The sequence below is a fragment of the Ranitomeya imitator genome, chromosome 3 (genome assembly GCF_032444005.1).
Source record: "Ranitomeya imitator isolate aRanImi1 chromosome 3, aRanImi1.pri, whole genome shotgun sequence".
Taxonomy (NCBI): domain Eukaryota; kingdom Metazoa; phylum Chordata; class Amphibia; order Anura; family Dendrobatidae; genus Ranitomeya; species Ranitomeya imitator.
The window spans coordinates 477336434-477356117 of record NC_091284.1 but is presented as its reverse complement, the minus strand read 5'-3'; the positions used below and the strand labels follow the sequence as shown (position 1 = coordinate 477356117).

General features: G+C 43.6%; 1 protein-coding gene across 1 annotated transcript in view; it reads right to left on the bottom strand.

The window, feature by feature from the left end:
- Nucleotides 1-1714: 1714 nt before the first annotated feature.
- The window catches only part of TMEM255B (transmembrane protein 255B), a 176717-nt gene continuing 158747 nt past the window's right edge, over nucleotides 1715-19684 (bottom strand). Inside the window, exons 8-9 of the mRNA XM_069760180.1 lie at nucleotides 12232-12372; nucleotides 1715-2290 (exon numbers count right to left, since the gene is read on the bottom strand). Of these exons, the coding sequence (XP_069616281.1) occupies nucleotides 2129-2290; nucleotides 12232-12372 (303 nt within the window). The 3' untranslated portion in view covers nucleotides 1715-2128. The remainder of the gene's footprint in view (nucleotides 2291-12231; nucleotides 12373-19684) is intronic.

The window sequence follows — 19684 nt, the reverse complement described above, 5'->3', positions numbered from 1 at the left end:
TCATTGCGAAATCACTCCACAACCTGGTCAGAAAACCCCTCTGTCCAACGCCACTTCTGATTTGTGCACCTCTAACACCTCTGCCCTGTTGCCCCCTGTAGCTCGTGTGAGAACCATCACCGGCGCTGTGTGCTGGGAATGCCTGAATCAAACGGTCAACAAGAGTTGCTTGTTTGGTTGCCAATATTTGTTCAAGGTTCTCATGTGGCATGATATTTTGCAGTTTCCCCGTGGATCCAGGAGGTAGGCCAACCAGTAATCGTGCATCGGTCATCATTTTTATAATGCGGGGGTCCCTTTTTAGGATACGCAAGGCATAATCCGCCATGTGGGCCAATGTTCCAGTTGTCAATTCACTGCTTGTGCTGGGTTTCACTGCTTGTGCTGGGTTGAGGAGCACTTTCGGGCAAATCAACGTCACTTGCCTCCCTCAAAAACCCTGAACCTGGCCTTGCAACGCCACCAGTTTCTATTGCCCCCTGAGAAGCTTCCTCATCCAAAAAATACTCATCCCCATCATCCTCCTCGTCCTCCTCCTCTTCGCCCGCCACCTCATCCAGTAGACTTCCCTGACCAGACAATTGCTTACTGTCATCAAGGCTTCCCTCGTCCTCGGCTGCAGACGTCTGCTCCTTTATGTGCGTCAAACTTTGCATCAGCAGACGCATTAGGGGGATGCTCATGCTTATTATGGCGTTGTCTGCACTAACCCGCCATATGCATTCCCCAATGTGGAGCTTACTCTTTGCCACATGTTTTTTTTTTGCCTTCCTCTGGATCAACATTGTTAGGGCATGTTAGGTTAGGCTGTGGGTTGAACTAGATGGACTTATAGTCTTCCTTCAACCTTAATAACTATGTAAGTATGGGGGTTTATATTCCCTGCCTAACGCTATCCCTGCTTCTGACGAAGCGGCAGCAACCTCTCCCTATGCTCAGATCAGCAGCAGTAAGATGGCGGTCGGCGTGCACGCCCCTTTATAGCCCCTGTGACGCCGCAGAAAGCAAGCCAATCACTGCCATGCCCTTCTCTAAAATGGTGGGGACCGAGAACTATGTCATCACGCTGCCCACACTCTGCGTCCTCCATTGGCTGAGAAATGGCGCTGAACACGTCATATGACACGCGACTTTGGCGCGAAGGTCGCCGACCGCGTGGCCGACCCCACACAGGGATCGGGTCAGGTTTCATGAAACCCGACTTTGCCAAAAGTCGGCGACTTATGAAAATGACCGATACGTTTCGCTCAACCCTAGTTGCAATATTTAGGCGGAATTCTAAGTTCCACCAACATTTTGCTACTTTTGCCTTCATCACTTACGCTTCTCCCAGCTCCGGCCAATTTGGGACAGATGCGGGGCAGGGGCGTGAAACCACAGCTCCCATAATTCATGATGAGCTATAGTATTCCCTTCCCCAGAATTCTCACTCCAGTTTCGTATTGGAGTGAGATTTCTGCGGTATCACATGGAGGCACACCACTCGTCAGAGGCTCCAGATACATGAAGAGGCATACACCTCTTCATGAATCAGAAGCATCTGACTCTAGCACATCTCCTCATCAAGAATGGCATGAATAACACTGGGCTTGATGCATTGGGCCCTTGGAATTGGGGCCACAGCCTTTGAAAGACAAATCTGCTACTTCTACTATTTTGACACTCCTTATCATTATACTGTATCACTTTTAAGCAAAGACTACAGGACAATATTAAGTTGAAAGCTAACATTTTATTTGCTCACATTTATAGAAGTGACATAAGAGGTATAAACAAAAAGAGGATACGTGAATTACGATAACATGGTGTGAAATAATGTATTTTATTCTGTTTGTATCCATTTTCATAACTTCTGGAGTGTATACGTAGTATCTGATTAGTGCAAGAACAGTTAAATACTGGAGAAAGAGCTGAAAAGTCACACTCCAACAAGTAACACATAGTAAAATATACTGATGCAGATCTCTGTCTCGTCTAGACTATTCAGTCACTAATCTCATGACTGGTGTGAACACTTTTTCTGGTTAAGTAAATATTTAGTTGGAAGGAATGTGAGGTTTCATTAGTTGTGCAGAAAGCCCTTGCAAGTCTTGTTTTCCTGCCAGTGAATGTGCGGATGGTCCATGCATCAAGGAACATAAGGCGGTGGTTTCTCCCCTGGTAGCAGAATTGTGGATGCGTACTGAGAATGTGGATTAGGAGAAAGTCCGTTCATCGAGTTGGATGGATTCTGGATATCGTCTGATAAGGAAATATCTGCAGAGGAAGCAGCTGGATAGGATCCTGATGGCTATATAAGAATAATAATGTTAGAGATGTAGTTTCCTAGTTTTAACCTCTTCATGACATGCACCATACATGTACAGCACAAGTCGGAAGCAGGTGTATGGAGCAGGCTCATGGAGCCACCCCATACTTGGCAGGTGATGACTTGCCTCTAACAATTGTAGTGTTAGGGTGCAGTCAAGTGGCCATGTTAATCGGACGACAATTGCATCACAATGCTTGGACTGGCCGGCAGCTCTCCTGACCCGAGCGTGACCGCATACAATTGTGTCACAATGCTTGGATTGGCCGGCAGCTCTCCTGACCCGAGCGTGACCGCATACAATTTTGTCACAATGCTTGGACTGGCCGGCAGCTCTCCTGACCCGAGCGTGACCGCATGTATTTCTATGCAGCTACCATGCTCTGCTCAGGAGAGCCGCCGGCCAGTCTGTGCACTGCAGTGCGATCGTTGTCTGTCTTAAGAGTCAGCTTTGTTCTACCCTTGATTGTTAACCTGTGATGGGTGGTTGTGGTAGCAGAGGGTCTGTTGAATACCTCCATGCTTGTCAATACAGAGCTCCTTTGCAACCCAGCCTGTGGCTGGGTTTCAAAGGAGACTGTGATTTTCACTATATGCAGCAATACTGAGGTAATGCTGCATAATGTCAGAATTGCATTGTTTTTGTCTTTTCAAAATTTCTCCTCGCTTGGAATTTTTTTTTCCCTATTTTCCAGTACACGATGTGGTAAAAGGAATTGTGGCATACAAAAGTACAACTCGTTCCACCCGCAAATAGCAAGCCCTCAAATGTCTATGTGGACAGAAAAATAGCAAGTTATGGCTCTGAAAAAGGAAAGAAGAAATGAAAACGCAAAAATGGAAATTGGCCACATCCTAAAGATGTTAGAGCAGTGTTCCCCAACTCCGGTCCTGAAGAGCCACCAACAGGTCATGTTTTGAGGATTTCCTTAGTATTGCCCAGGTCATTGAACGCTTGCATGTCCAGGTGATGCAATTATCACCTGTGCAATACTAAGGAAATCCTTAAAATATGACCTGTTGGTGGCTCTTGATGACTGGACTTGGGGAACACTGTGTTAGAGAGTCTGTCACCAGGTTTTAGTCACATAATCTGAGCTGAGCATAATGCAGAGACAGAAACCTTAATTCCATAGTTGTATCCACTTACTGGGCTGCTTAGTGTAGTTTTTATTAAATAAGTGTTTAATCAGCAAGAGATTATCACTAGAGGACTAGTAAACCTGCTGCCAGGTAGTCAGGCATATTCATGAGCTTTGTATAACCCTAATACAACCACTGGATGGAGAGAATTCTGCCAATCAGTGTTGGAAGCGGGGTTATACAGAGCTCAGAATTCAGAGAAAGACTAGATCTGCAGCAAATAAAACATGGATTTTATCAAAATGACAGCAAGCAACCCAGTAAGTGACACATTGTTGGCATCAGGGTCTCTTCTCCTACATTATACTGCTCTCATATGGGGTATCAAAAACCTGTTGACAAATTACCTTTAACCCCTTAAGCCCCAAGGGTGGTTTGCACGTTAATGACCGGGCCAATTTTTACACTTCTGACCACTGTCCCTTTATGAGGTTATAACTCTGGAACGCTTCAACGGATCCCAGTGATTCTGACACTGTTTTCTCGTGACATATTGTACTTCATGACAGTGGTAAAATTTCTTTGATATTACCTGCGTTTATTTGTGAAAAAAACAGAAATTTGGCGAAAATTTTGAAAATTACGCAATTTTCCACCTTTGAATTTTTATGCAATTAAATCACAGAGATATGTCACACACAATACTTAATAAGTAACATTTCCCACATGTCTACTTTACATCAGCACAATTTTGGAACCAACATTTTTTTTGTTAGGGAGTTATAAGGGTTAAAAGCTGACCAGCAATTTCTCATTTTTACAACACCATTTTTTTTGTAGGGGCCACATCACATTTGAAGTCATTTTGAGGGGTCTATATGATAGAAAATACCCAAGTGCGACACCATTCTAAAAACTGCACCCCTCAAGGTGCTCAGAACCACATTCAAAAAGTTTATTAACCCTTCAGGTGTTTCACAGGAATTTTTGGAATGTTTAAATAAAAATGAACATTTAACTTTTTTTCACAAAAAAATTTACTTTAGCTCCAATTTGTTTTATTTTACCAAGGGTAACAGGAGAAAATGGACGTCAAAAGTTGTTGTACAATTTGTCCTGAGTACGCCGATACCCCGTATGTGGGGGTAAACCACTGTTGGGGCGCATGACAGAGTTCAAAAGCGAAGGAGCGCCATTTGACTTTTCAATGCAAAATTGACAGGAATTGAGATGGGACGCCATGTTGCATTTGGAGAGCCACTGATGTGCCTAAACATTGAAACCCCCCACAAGTGACACCATTTTGGAAAGTAGACCCCCTAAGGAACTTATCTAGAGGGTGGTGAGCACTTTGACCCACCAAGTGCTTCACAGAAGTTTATAATGCAGAACCGTAAAAATAAAAAATCATATTTTTTCACAAAAATTATCTTTTTGCCCCAATGTTTTATTTTCTCAAGGGTAAGAGAAGAAATTGGACCCCAAAAGTTGTACAATTTGTCCTGAGTATACTGATACCCCATATGTGGGGGTAAACCACTGTTTGGGCGCATGGGAGAGCTCGGAAAGGAAGGAGCGCCGTTTGACTTTTCAATGCAAAATTGACAGGAATTGATGGGACGCCATGTTGCGTTTGGAGAGCCACTGATGTGCCTAAAAATTGAAACCCCCCACAAGTGACACCATTTTGGAAAGTAGACCCCCTAAGGAACTTATCTAGATGTGTGGTGAGTAGGGTTGAGCGACTTTTCTTTTTATAGGATCGGGTCGGGTTTCACGAAACCCGACTTTTTCAAAAGTCGGGTCGAGTGAAATCAGCCGATCCTATAGAAAAGTCGGGGTCGGCCGAAACACGAAACCCAATGCACTGCATTGGGTTTCTAATGGTTCCCAGGGCCTGAAGGAGAGTTTCCTCTCCTTCAGGCCCTGGGATCCATATTTAAGTGTAAAATAAAGAATAATAAAAAAAAATATTGATATACTTACCCTCGGACGCGCCCTGGTTCTCACCGGCAGCCTTCCTTCCTAAGAATGAGCGCCTGAAGGACCTTCGATGACGTCGCGGCTTGTGATTGGTCGCGTGAGCGGTCACATGGGCGTCACGCGACCAATCACAAGCCGCGACATCATCTAAGGTCCTTCAGGCGCTGATTCTTAGGAAGGAAGGCTGCGGGTTAGAACCAGGGCGCGTCTGAGGGTGAGTATATACCTATTAGGAATATACTCACCCTCGGACGCGCCCTCGGACGCTTCCTTCCTAAGAATTAGCGGCTGAAGGACCTTAGATGACGTCGCGGCGTGTGATTGGTCACGTGACCGCCCATGTGACCGCTCACGTGACCAATCACAAGCCGCAACGTCATCGAAGGCCCTTCAGGCGCTCATTCTTAGGAAGGAAGGCTGCCGGTGAGAACCAGGGCGCGTCCGAGGGTGAGTATATCAATATTTTTTTATTTTTATTCTTTATTTTACACTTAAATATGAATTCCGATACCGATTCCCGATATCTTAAACATATCGGAACTCGGTATCGGAATTCCGATTCCAGATCAGAAGATCGCCGACCTCATGGCCGACCCCACACAGGGGTCGGGTTTCATGAAACCCGACTTTGCCAAAAGTCGGTGACTTCTGAATCTGGCTGACCCGTTTCGCTCAACCCTAGTGGTGAGCACTTTGACCCACCAAGGGCTTCACAGAAGTTTATAATGCAGAGCCATAAAAATAAAAATAAAATTTTTTCCCACAAAAATTATTTTTTAGCCCCCGGTTTTGTATTTTCCCAAGGGTAACAGGAGAAATTGGACCCCAAAAGTTATTGTCCAATTTGTCCTGAGAACGCTGATACCCCATATGTGGGGGGGGGGACCACCGTTGGGCGCATGGGAGAGCTTGGAAGGGAAGGAGCGCCATTTGGAATGCAGACTTAGATGTAATGGTCTGCAGGCGTCACATTGCGTTTCCAGAGCCCCTAATGTACCTAAACAGTAGAAACCCCCCACAAGTGACACTATTTTGGAAAGTAGACCCCCTAAGGAACTCATCTAGATGTGTTGTGAGAGCTTTGAACCCCCAAGTGTTTCACTACAGTTTATAACGCAGAGCCGTGCAAATAAAAAAAAATTTTTCCACAAAAATTATTTTTTAGCCCCCAGTTTTGTATTTTTCCAAGGGTAACAGGAGAAATTGGACCCTAAATGTTGTTGTCCAATTTGTCCTGAGTACACTGATACCTGATATGTGGGGGGAACCACGGTTTGAGCGCATAGCAGAGCTCGGAAGGGAAGGAGCATTATTTGGAATGCAGACTTAGATGGATTGGTCTGCAGGCGTCACATTGCGTTTGCAGAGCCCCTAATGTACCTAAACAGTAGAAACCCCCCAAAAGTGACCCCATATTGGAAACTAGACCCCCCAAGCAACTTATCTAGATGTGTTGTGAGAACTTTGAACCCCCAAGTGTTTCACTACAGTTTATAACGCAGAGCCGTAAAAAAATGTAAAAAAAAATTTTCCCCAAAAAATTATTTTTTAGCCCGCAGTTTTGTATTTTCCCAAGGGTAACAGCAGAAATTGGACCCCAACAGTTGTTGTCCTATTTGTCCTGAGTATGCTGATAACCCATATGTGGGGGGAACCACCGTTTGGGCGCATGGGAGGGCTCGGAAGGGAAGGAGCACTGTTTTACTTTTTCAACGCAGAATTGGCTGGAATTGAGATCGGACGCCATGTTGCTTTTGGAGAGCCCCTGATGTGCCTAAACAGTGGAAACCCCCCAATTATAACTGAAACCCTAATCCAAACACACCCCTAACCCTAATCCCAACGGTAACCCTAACCACACCTCTAACCCAGACACACCCCTAACCCTAATCCCAACCATAAATGTAATCCAAACCCTAACCCTAACTTTAGCCCCAACCCTAACTGTAGCCTTAACCCTAGCCCCAACCCTAACCCTAGCCCTAGCCCTAACCATAGCCGTAACCCTAACCCTAATGGGAAAATGGAAATAAATAGATTAATAGATTAATTTTTTAATTTTTCCCTAACTAAGGGGGTGATAAAGGGGGGTTTGATTTACTTTTATAGTGAGTTATTTAGCGGATTTTTATGATTGGCAGCCATCACACACTGAAAAACGCTTTTTATTGCAAAAAATATTTTTTGCGTTACCACATTTTGAGAGCTATAATTTTTCCATATTTTGGTCCACAGAGTCATGTGAGGTCTTGTTTTTTGCGGGACAAGTTGATGTTTTTATTGGTAACATTTTCGGGCACGTGACATTTTTTGATCGCTATTTATTCCGATTTTTGTGAGGCAGAATGATCAAAAACCAGCTATTCATGAATTTCTTTTTGGGGGAGGCGTTTATACCGTTCCGTGCTTGGTAAAATTGATAAAGCAGTTTTATTCTTCGGGTCAGTACGATTACAGCGATATCTCATTTATATAATTTTTTTATGTTTTGGCGCTTTTATACGATAAAAACTATATTATAGAAAAAATAATTATTTTGGCATCGCTTTATTCTCAGGACTATAACTTTTTTATTTATTTGCTGATGATGCTGTATGGCAGCTCGTTTTTTGCGGGACAAGATGACGTTTTCAGCGGTACCATGGTAATTTATATTTGTCTTTTTGATCGCGTGTTATTCCACTTTTTGTTCGGCGGTATGATAATAAAGCGTTTTTTGCCTCGTTTTTTTTTTTCTTAGGGTGTTTACTGAAGGGGTTAACTAGTGGGACAGTTTTATAGGTTGGGTCGTTATGGACGCGGCGATACTAAATATGTGTACTTTTATTGTTTTTTTTTAATTTAGATAAAGAAATGTATTTATCGGAATAATATTTTTTTTTCTTTATTTAGGTTTTTTTTTTTTTTAATTTTCTTTTTTACACATGTGGAAATTTTTTTTTTTTTACTTTGTCCCAGGGGGGGACATTGAGGACAGCTGATCTGACAGTTTGCACAGCACTCTTGTCAGATCAGCGATCTGACTTACAGCACTGCAGGCTTCCCAAGAGCAGGCACTTGGTAAGCCACCTCCCTCCCTGCAGGACCCGGATGCCGCGGCCATTTTGGATCCGGGCCTGCTGCAGGGAGGAGAGGTAAGAGACCCTCGCAGCAACGCGATCACATCGCGTTGCTGCGGGGGTCTCAGGGAAGCCAGCAGGGAGCCCCCTTCCTGTGCGATGCTTCCCTATACCGCCGGCACGCCGCGATCATCCGCAATGATCCGTGACCGCTCCTGGCACATAGTGCCGGATATCAGCTGCGATAGGCAGCTGACACTCGGCCGCGCTCCCCCCGTGAGTGCGGCCGATCGCGGATGACGTACTATCCTGTCGGTGGTCATACGGGCCCACCCAACCTCGACGGGATAGTACGTCATATGTCAGAAAGGGGTTAAGGTAGAAAGAAGACCCCTATCATCATTCTAACATATTAATGTAGAGGAAGGCAAAAACACAATGACACAGAATCTTATTAACCCATATCTTTCAAACCGACTAGTTCCCTGTATTAAAGTCCAATCACAAAATACATAACCTGCAGTGGTATATGTTTGAAGAAAGGCATTCAAGCCCTCCTTGAACTTGTACAGCACAGACCAAAAGTTTGGACACACCTTCTCATTTAAAGATAAATCCAAACTGAAGAGATATGACACCCGCACTGCCGTAATTAGTTAGACCCTTGTGACTCAGGGGTATATGCAATGTACCGTATATGCCTTTTGTCAAAATAAAACATCAATCGCCATGGGCATTCCACCTGGGTGCCGCTTCCAAGAAAAAACAGTTCATATAGAAGTGTCCAAAAGAAAGAAAAATGAAAGCGCACTCACCGGTGGTGAACTTCAGCGATTTATTAACACATAGTTACGTGATGCAGGACCTGTCGAAGTGCTGCATAGCACGAAACAGCTGTCGTCCTGTATGCGTTCACTACCCTCCCTGCATCACGTAACTATGTGTTAATAAATCGCTGAAGTTCACCACCGGTGAGTGCGCTTTCATTTTTCTTTCTTTTGGACACTTCTCATTTAAAGATTTTTCTGTATTTTAAGGACTATGAAAATTGTACATTCACACTGAAGGCATCAAAACTATGAATTAACGCATGTGGAATTATATACTTAACAAAAAAGTGGGAAACAACTGAAAATATGTCTTATATTCTAACTTCTTGTAAGTATATATTCTAGGTTCTTCAAAGTAGCCACCTTTTGCTTTGATGACAGCGTTGCACACTCTTGACATTCTCTTGATGAGCATCAAGAGGTAGTCACCGGGAATGGTCTTCCAACAATCTTGAAGGAGTTCCCAGAGATGCTTAGCACTTGTTGGCCCTTTTGCCTTCACTCTGCGGTCCAGCTCACCCCAAACAATCTTGATTGGGTTCAGGTCTGGTGACTGTGGAGGCCAGGTCATCTGGCGTAGCACCCCATCACTCTCCTTCTTGGTCAAATAGCCCTTACACAGGCTGGTGGTGTGTTTGGGGTCATTGACCTGTTGAAAAATAAATGATGGTCCAACTAAACACAAACCGGATGGAATAGCATGCCGCTGCAAGATGCTGTGGTAGCCATGCTGGTTCAGTATGCCTTCAATTTTGAATAAATCCTCAACAGTGTCACCAGCAAAGCACCCCCACACCATAACACCTCCTCCTCTATGCTTCATGGTGGGAACCAGGCATGTAGAGTCCATCCGTTCACCTTTTCTGCATTGCACAAAGACACGGTGGTTGGAACCAAAGATCTCAAATTTGGACTCATCAGACCAAAGCACAGATTTCCACTGGGCTAGCGTCCATTCCTTGTGTTCTATAGCCCAAACAAGTCTCTTCTGCTTGTTGCCTGTCCTTAGCAGTGGTTTCCTAGCAGCTATTTTACCATGAAGGCCTGCTGCACAAAGTCTCCTCTTAACAGTTGTTGTAGAGATGTGTCTGCTGCTAGAACTCCGTGTAGCATTGACCTGGTCTCTAATCTGAGCTGCTGTTAACCTGCGATTTCTGATGCTGGTGACTCGGATAAACTTATCCTCAGAAGCAGAGGTGACTCTTGGTCTTCCTTTCCTGGGGCGGTCCTCATGTGAGCCAGTTTCTTTGTAGCGCTTGATGGTTTTTGCCAATGCACTTGGGGATGCTTTCATAGTTTTCCCAATTTTTCGGACAGACTGACCTTCATTTCTTAAAGTAATGATGGCCACTCGTTTTTTTTTACTTAGCTGCTTGTTTCTTGTCATAATACAAATTCTAACAGTCTATTCAGTAGGACTATCAGCTGTTTATCCACCAGACTTCTGCCCAACACAACTGATGGCCCATTTATAAGGCAAGAAATCCCACTTATTAAACCTGACAGGGCACACCTGTGAAGTGAAACTATTTCCGGTGACTACCTCTTGAAGCTCATCAAGAGAATGCCAAGAGTGTGCAAAGCAGTCATCAAAGCAAAAGGTGGCTACTTTGAAGAACCTAGAATATAAGACATATTTTCAGTTGTTTCACACTTTTTTGTTAAGTATATAATTCCACATGTGTTAATTCATAGTTTTGATGCCTTCAGTGTGAATTTACAATTTTCATAGTCATGAAAATACAAAAAAAAATTTAAATGAGGTGTGTCCAAACTTTTGGTCTGTACTGTATGTAATGATGTCTTCCCCATTCTAATTCAAATTAATCCATTAGTTGAAAATTGAATTGGTGGGAGTCCATCTTCACTCCTATCCATCAACTGTTTGAAGGGATCCTTAGTAGTGATGAGCAAATGTGCTCGGATAACGTGTTCACCAAGCATGCTCGGGTATTATCCGTATTTATCTCAGGCGTGCTCAGATGGTATGTTCAAGGTCCTACAGCTGCATGTTTTGCGACTGTTCGACAGCCGCAACATATGCAGGGATGACCTAGCAAACATTCAATCCCCGTATGTGTTGAGGCTGTCTAACAGCCGCAAATAATGCAGCCTCAGGGACTCGAACATATTATTCGTGCATGCCCGAGATATATTCAGATAACACTCGAGCATGTACTGATAACACGTTATCTGAGCACATTTGCTCAGTCATCACTAATCCTTAGGCTATGTTCACATTGCGTTAATGGGTTAACGCTAGTGGACTCCATTACATGGCGAAATTGTCGCAATTAACGCCATGCAACGGATCCGTTAGCGCACCCATTGACGGCAATGTGCTAATGGATCTCTAGCGCATGCCATTTTTGGCACGCGCTAGCGATGTCCCGTTAGTTTCGGACGGACCGCGGACGCTGCTTGCATCGTCCGAGGTAAATCCCTCGCTAGCGCAGATCGGGTATCTGCGCTAGCGGGATCGCCAAAAGCGATCCCTTTTGTGACATTGTGTTAGCGCAATCCGCTAGCATATGCGCTAAACGGATTGCCCTAACGCAATGTGAACCTAGCCTTCACATTCAAGTGCTATGTGACGAGTGCTGTGTCCCCTTCAATGCTTATCAGGGACAAAGCTCATTAAAGCCACGTCCTGTTCATTAAAATTGGTGAAAGCAGGACCCTCATCCATTTAATACTGATGGCTTATCCTATGAATAGGTTAATAATTTTGAAGGTCGAAATAGACACTTTAAAATGAATTAAATGGAAACCCTTTTGAAATCCTTTAAAGGTTCTGATTTATTACTCAAGTACGAGCACTGTAGGGCATAGTTTTCTATAATCACATAGAGCCATGTACATCTGTAGAAAATTACTTTAACATAATGATACTGCACTGCAATAACAAAAAATCTTTACACCAAATAATTCCAAACACCAATGGCCGGTAGTCATTTATGGCAATTACCTGCAGAGGTAGTGGGTATGATGCATAGGAAGGCAGCGAGGATGTAGGAGAGCAAAACCCAGTGTAGGTCAGTATCTGTTGAGCTGGGTTGTAGAGAATCTGTGGTGGAGGAGAGTTAAAGTTGTGTTGTGAAACTGGGGCCTGGAAGACAAAATAGAAATTATTAGACTGAGGTGGAGATGTTGGTGACTACTTAAAGGGACTCTGTCACCTGAATTTGGAGGGAACAATCTTCAGCCATGGAGGCGGGGTTTTCGGGTGTTTGATTCACCCTTTCCTTACCCGCTGGCTGCAATATTGGATTGAAGTTCATTCTCTGTCCTCCATAGTACATGCCTACACAAGGCAATCTTGTCTTGCGCAGGCGTGTACTATGGAGGACAGAGAATGAACTTCAATCCAATATTGCAGCCAGCGGGTAAGGAAAGGGTGAATCAAACACCCGAAAACCCCGCCCCTATGGCTGAAGATTGTTCCTTCCAAATTCAGGTGACAGAGTCCCTTTAAAGGGAATGTATGAATAAAGGAATACTATTTTACATGTTAAATATAAAGAGTGCATTGTAATACAGTTTATCATTTTTTATCTGAATAAATATGTAAATCAAAAGCCTCAACTCATGAATACTGGCATTTTGCACACCAATCTTGATGAGTGTGCTTAAGTAAGATACATCACATTAATTAAGAGGCGTGGGTCTCTAAATGAATTTGGCACTGCAAAAAATTTACTCCATTCAGTCACTGTAAAATATTTCTGGTGGAATTTATGCCACTTTTGTGATGAATTTCTTGGGAACAATCAGTTGTCAAAAAGTTGGTGGAGTTGGCTAGTAGTCTGCACAAAGTTTACACGTTTTGGCGGTTTTGCATTAACCATAATAAAAAAAATTGAGCCGTTTAAAAACTGATGAATTCAGGCCAAAATCCTGATATTTTTCAGATCACTTTTAAGGTTTGCTGTGCAAAATTCTAAAGCCTTTATTTCTAGACAGTGTTATTTCCCATCCATATTTTGTCTCGTATTGCACCTTCATTGATGTAAATGTGTGTCTTCTAGGACAATGTATAAAGTAGTGTTGTGGCATTTGTGTCTGACAAATCAAAACCGCAATATTGCAGCTAGATCTGCGGATATGTATTACAACTCACAATATCGATATTCAGAATACAGCAGTAAGTGAGAAGTGTTAAAATGTAACTTTAATGGATATTAAAAGATGCCACAAACAAATACAAATAATGATAAACAAATTATTTGATCTGCATGGAGGTATCCAGTAACACCCTGGACACAGGCCCATTGATCCAAAAAGTGTTATCGTTAGTATCAACACCAATACGTATGCGGATGCTAGATATCTGTATGAGGATAGTCCATTGCAATGTTAAGGATGAAAGCGTTCAAACCTCTTGTATCTGCCGCATAAGAAATAATGAAGAGAGAATGGACATCCAACAATGGTACAGAAAGAACTGACTGGTGTCAAGAGGCAAATCAATCCATTCACTGCACTAATTATATAGTTCAAATACCACAAATGAAATATCAACCAGTGGTTCAGATATCATTTGGTGCTATTTATAAAAAAAAAATGCAGATTGATGTCTTCAGTGGAAAGAAAAATGTGTCAATCCAAAAAATCTAATTCGCAGCATTTTAGGTTGACCCCATTGATGGGATGTGTTGGTACCAGTATTGACAGTGGAGACATCCAGCAGCATGAATGCGCCCTATATGTTCCTCAGACCAGATACTGTCTCTCCCTAAGTTCCCCAAACTCTCCACCTTACAAGTGCAGTCCACAGCTGTCACTGTAGTAGTGACACTAAAAATTCCTAAAAATGCAGTTTCCATGCCAGGATTCATCAGGGCAATTGCATACTGTAGAGGCAATCCAGAGGGTACATGGTTAGTCACATGTAGTGATTTTCAAGGACCGCCCTTTCCTACAGCTCCAGGGCAATGGGGGTGTCTTGTGCGCCCTCATATGCTAATTTGTTCCTGGGGCTGTGGGAGAGGAATACGGTCATTGACACACCCAGTCACAGCTCCATTATCTTGTGGTTACGCTATATTGACGATATTTTCTTCATATGGCAGGGCTCCACGTCGCAACTAGACTCCTTTTTAAACCATCTTAATACCAACATGTTAACCCCTTTACACCCAAGGGTGGTTTGCACGTTATGGACCGGGCCAATTTTTACAATTCTGACCATTGTGTTGTGAATTCCGCTCTTGGGCTCCCTCCGGTGGTTGTAAGTGGCACTTTTGTAAGTTCTGCTCTTGGGCTCCCTCTTGTGGTTTCTAGTGGTATGGCTGCTCCTTGGATTTAGCTGTCATCAGCTGCTTCCACTGATCGTCTTTTCTGCTCGGCTATTTAAGCCTGGCTCTTTCCTTCAGCCAGTGCCACTTGTAAATGGTTCCTGGTTGGATTCACATCTCTTTGGATTTCATCTCTTTGGATTTCCCTGTTATCCTGACCAGTTCAGCAAAGCTAAGTTTTTGCTTGCTCTGTTCTGTCCATAGATTGTGGACTTATCCGTTCTGTGCTTTCTACGTTTGTCCAGCTTATCAGTATGAATTAATTCTGTCTTGCTGGAAGCTCTGGGAAGCAGATTTACCCTCCACACCTTTAGTCAGGTGTGGAGATTTTTTGTAAACTCTGCGTGGATTTTTTGTAGTGTTCTATACTAACCGCACAGTATTCCATCCTGTTCTATCTATTTAGCTAGACTGGCCTCCTGTGCTTATCCTGGTTTCATTCTGTGTATGTTTTTTCCCTCTCCACTCAGTCATTATTTGTGGGGGGCTAATCTATCCTTTGGGGATTTTCTCTGAGGCAAGATAGTTTTCCTGCTTCTATCTTTAGGGGTAGTTAGTTCTCAGGCTGTGATGAGGTGCCTAGGGAGAGTTAGGAGCATCCCACGGCTACTTCTAGTGTTGTGTTTAGCTTAGGGACTGCGGTCAGTACAGTTACCACTTCCTTCAGAGCTCGTTCCATGTTGCTCCTAGACCACCGTATCATAACAGTACAAGTGGCCAAAAATGAATTAAATGCATCTCAAAAGAAGGAAAAGAAAGTTCTGAACCATTTTTTTTTCTGTGCTCTGGTTTGTCTTTTTTTTCCTCTTGATATCTGGGTGGTTCAGGATATATGCTTTGGCATGGATGTTGTTTTCTCGTGTGGATCAACTTGCTGCAAGAGTACAGAGTATCCAGGACTATGTTGTCCAGACTCCGGCTTTAGAGCCTAGAATTCCTACTCCTGATTTGTTTTTTGGGGACAGATCCACGTTTTTGAACTTTAAAAATAACTGCAAATTATTTTTTGCTTTGAAACCTCGTTCTTCTGGTGATCCCATTCAGCAAGTAAAAATCATCATATCCTTGCTGGTGGTGACCCTCAAGACTGGGCTTTTTCTCTTGAAACAAGGGATCCGGCATTATTGAATGTAGACGCATTTTTTCAAGCGCTCAGATTATTGTATGACGAACCTAATTCTGTGATTCTGTGGATCATGCTGAAAAAACCCTGTTGGCCTTGTGTCAAGGTCAGGAAGCGGCAGAATTATACTGCCAGAAATTTAGAAAATGGTCTGTGCTCACTAAATGGAATGAGGAGGCTATGGCTGCTATTTTCAGAAAATGTCTTTCTGAAGCCCTTAAAGATGTTATGGTGGGCTTTCCTACGCCTGCCGGTTTGAGCGAATCTATGTCTCTAGCCATTCAGATTGATCGGCGTCTGCGCGAGCGCAAAGCTGTGCACCATATGGCAGTGTCCTCTGAGCAGAGTCCTGAACCTAAGCAATGTGATAGGATTTTGACTAGAACAGAACGGTAGGATTTCAGACGTCAGAATAGGCTGTGTTTTTACTGTGGTGATTCTGCTCATGTTATCTCTGATTGCCCTAAGCGTACTAAGAGAGTCGCTAGGTCTGTTACCATTAGTACTATACAGCCTAAATTTCTCTTATCTGTGACCCCGATTTGCTCATTGTCGTCCTTTTCTGTCATGGCATTTGTGGATTCAGGCGCTGCCCTGAACTTAATGGACTTAGAATTCACCAGGCGCTGTGGTTTTTTCTTGCAGCCTTTGCAGAGCCCTATTCCTTTGAGGGGTATTGATGCTACACCCTTGGCCAAGGATAAACCTCAGTACTGGACGCAGATGGCTATGTACATGGCTCCTGCACATCAGGAAGATTGCCTCTTTCTGGTGTTGCATAACCTGCATGATGTTGTTGTACTGGGTTTTCCATGGTTACAGGAACATAATCCGGTGCTGGATTGGAAAACTATGTCGGTGACTAGTTGGGGTTGTCAAGGGGTTCATAGTGACATTCCTTTGATGTCAATTTCCTCTTCCCCCTCTTCTGAGGTCCCTGAGTTTTTGTCGGATTTCCAGGATGTATTTGATGAGCCCAAGTCCAGTTCCCTTCCTCCGCACAGGGACTGTGATTGTGCTATTAACTTGATTCCTGGTTGCAAGTTCCCTAAGGGCCGACTTTTCAATCTGTCTGTGCCAGAGCATGCCGCCATGCGGAGTTATGTTAAGGAGTCTTTGGAGAAGGAGCATATTCGGCCCTCTTCGTCACCATTGGGAGCGGGTTTCTTTTTTGTTGCTAAGAAGGATGGCTCCTTGAGACCCTGTAATGATTATCGTCTTCTTAATAAGATCACGGTCAAATTCCAATACCCCTTGCCTTTGCTTACTGATTTGTTTGCTCAGATTAAGGGGGCTAGTTGGTTTACTAAGATTGACCTCCGAGGGGCATATAATCTTGTTCGTATTAAACAGGGTGACGAATGGAAAACTGCATTTAATACGCCCGAAGGCCATTTTGAATACCTTGTGATGCCATTTGGGCTCTTGTTGTGAATTCTGTGGCTGAATTCACTCCTGTGGTCACAAGTGGTACTGCAGCTTCTGAGCTTCCTCCCTCAGGTGTTCTGGTGAGCTCGTTAACTGCTTCATTACTTAACTCCGCCTGATGCTGCTATCCTTGCTCCTTGTCAATGTTTCAGTGTTGGATCTGAGCTTCTCCTGATTGTTCCTGTGACCTGCTGCTCTGTATAGCTAAGTGCTTTTTGCTTTTTTGTTGCTTTTTTTCTGTCCAGCTTGTCTTTTGTTTTGCTGGAAGCTCTGAGATGCAAAGGGTGTACCGCCGTGCCGTTAGTTCGGCACGGTGGGTTTTTTTTGCCCCCTTTGCGTGGTTTTGCTTTAGGGTTTTTTGTAGACTGCAAAGTTCGCTTTACTGTCCTCGCTCTGTCCTAGAATATCGGGCCCCACTTTGCTGAATCTATTTCATCCCTACGTTTTGTCTTTTCATCTTACTCACAGTCATTATATGTGGGGGGCTGCCTTTTCCTTTGGGGAATTTCTCTGGGGCAAGTCAGGCCTATTTTTCTATCTTCAGGCTAGCTAGTTTCTTAGGCTGTGCCGAGTTGCCTAGGTAGTTGTTAGGCGCAATCCACAGCCGCTTTTAGTTGTGTTTAGGATAGGATCAGGTGTGCAGTCTACAGAGTTTCCACGTCTCAGAGCTCGTTCTTGTATTTTTGGGTATTTGTCAGATCACTGTGTGCGCTCTGATCGCTAAGCACACTGTGTTTCTGGATTGCCTTCATAACACCTGTCATTAGCAAACATAACAGTACAAGGAGCCTGACTAATGATTCTCAATAGAGGGAAAGAAAAAGTTCTGACATCATTTTTTTTTTTTTCTGCTCTGTGTTCACTTTTTTTTTTCCCCTAGACATTTGGGTGATTCTGGACACAGGTGTGGACATGGATATTCAGGGTCTGTGCTCTTCAATGGATAATCTCGTTATAAATGTACAAAAAATTCAAGATACTATTGATCAGAAATCTATGTTAGAACCAAGAATTCCTATTCCTGATTTGTTTTTTGGAGATAGAACTAAGTTTCTAAGTTTCAAAAATAATTGTAAGCTATTTCTGGCCTTGAAACCTCATTCTTCTGGTAATCCTATTCAACAGGTTTTGATTATTATTTCTTTTTTGCGCGGCGACCCTCAAGACTGGGCATTTTCTCTTGCGCCAGGAGACCCTGCATTGAGTAGTGTCGATGCGTTTTTCCTGGCGCTCAGATTGCTGTACGATGAGCCTAATTCAGTGGATCAGGCTGAGAAAAATTTGCTGGCTTTGTGCCAGGGTCAGGATGATATAGAAGTATATTGTCAGAAATTTAGGAAATGGTCAGTACTCACTCAGTGGAATGAATCTGCGCTGGCAGCTTTGTTCAGAAAGGGTCTCTCTGAGGCTCTTAAGGATGTCATGGTGGGATTTCCTATGCCTGCTGGTTTGAATGAGTCTTTGTCTTTGGCCATTCAGATCGGTCGACGCTTGCGCGAGCGTAAATCTGTGCACCATTTGGCGGTACTGCCTGAGGTTAAACCTGAGCCTATGCAGTGCGATAGGACTATGACTAGAGTTGAACGGCAGGAATACAGACGTCTGAATGGTCTGTGTTTCTACTGTGGTGATTCCACTCATGCTATTTCTGATTGTCCTAAGCGCACTAGGCGGTCCGCTAGGTCTGCCATCATTGGTACTGTACAGTCCAAATTCCTTCTGTCCATTACCTTGATATGCTCTTTGTCGTCGTTTTCTGTCATGGCGTTTGTGGATTCGGGCGCTGCCCTGAATCTGATGGATTTGGATTATGCTAAACGTTGTGGGTTTTTCTTGGAGCCTTTGCGGTGTCCTATTCCATTGAGAGGAATTGATGCTACACCTTTGGCCAAGAATAAACCTCAATACTGGGCCCAGCTGACCATGTGCATGGCTCCTGCACATCAGGAAGTTATTCGCTTTCTGGTGTTGCATAATCTGCATGATGTGGTCGTGTTGGGGTTGCCATGGCTACAAACCCATAATCCAGTATTGGATTGGAATTCCATGTCGGTATCCAGCTGGGGTTGTCAGGGGGTACATGGTGATGTTCCATTTTTGTCGATTTCGTCATCCACCCCTTCTGAGGTCCCAGAGTTCTTGTCTGATTATCAGGATGTATTTGAAGAGCCCAAGTCCGATGCTCTACCTCCGCATAGGGATTGTGATTGTGCTATCAATTTGATTCCTGGTAGTAAATTCCCTAAAGGTCGATTATTTAATTTATCCGTGCCCGAACACGCCGCTATGCGCAGTTATGTGAAGGAATCCCTGGAGAAGGGACATATTCGCCCATCGTCATCACCACTGGGAGCAGGGTTCTTCTTTGTAGCCAAGAAGGATGGTTCGCTGAGACCGTGTATTGATTACCGCCTTCTTAATAAGATCACTGTTAAATTTCAGTATCCCTTGCCATTATTATCTGACTTGTTTGCTCGGATTAAGGGGGCTAGTTGGTTCACTAAGATAGATCTTCGTGGTGCGTATAATCTGGTGAGAATCAGGCAAGGAGATGAATGGAAAACTGCATTCAA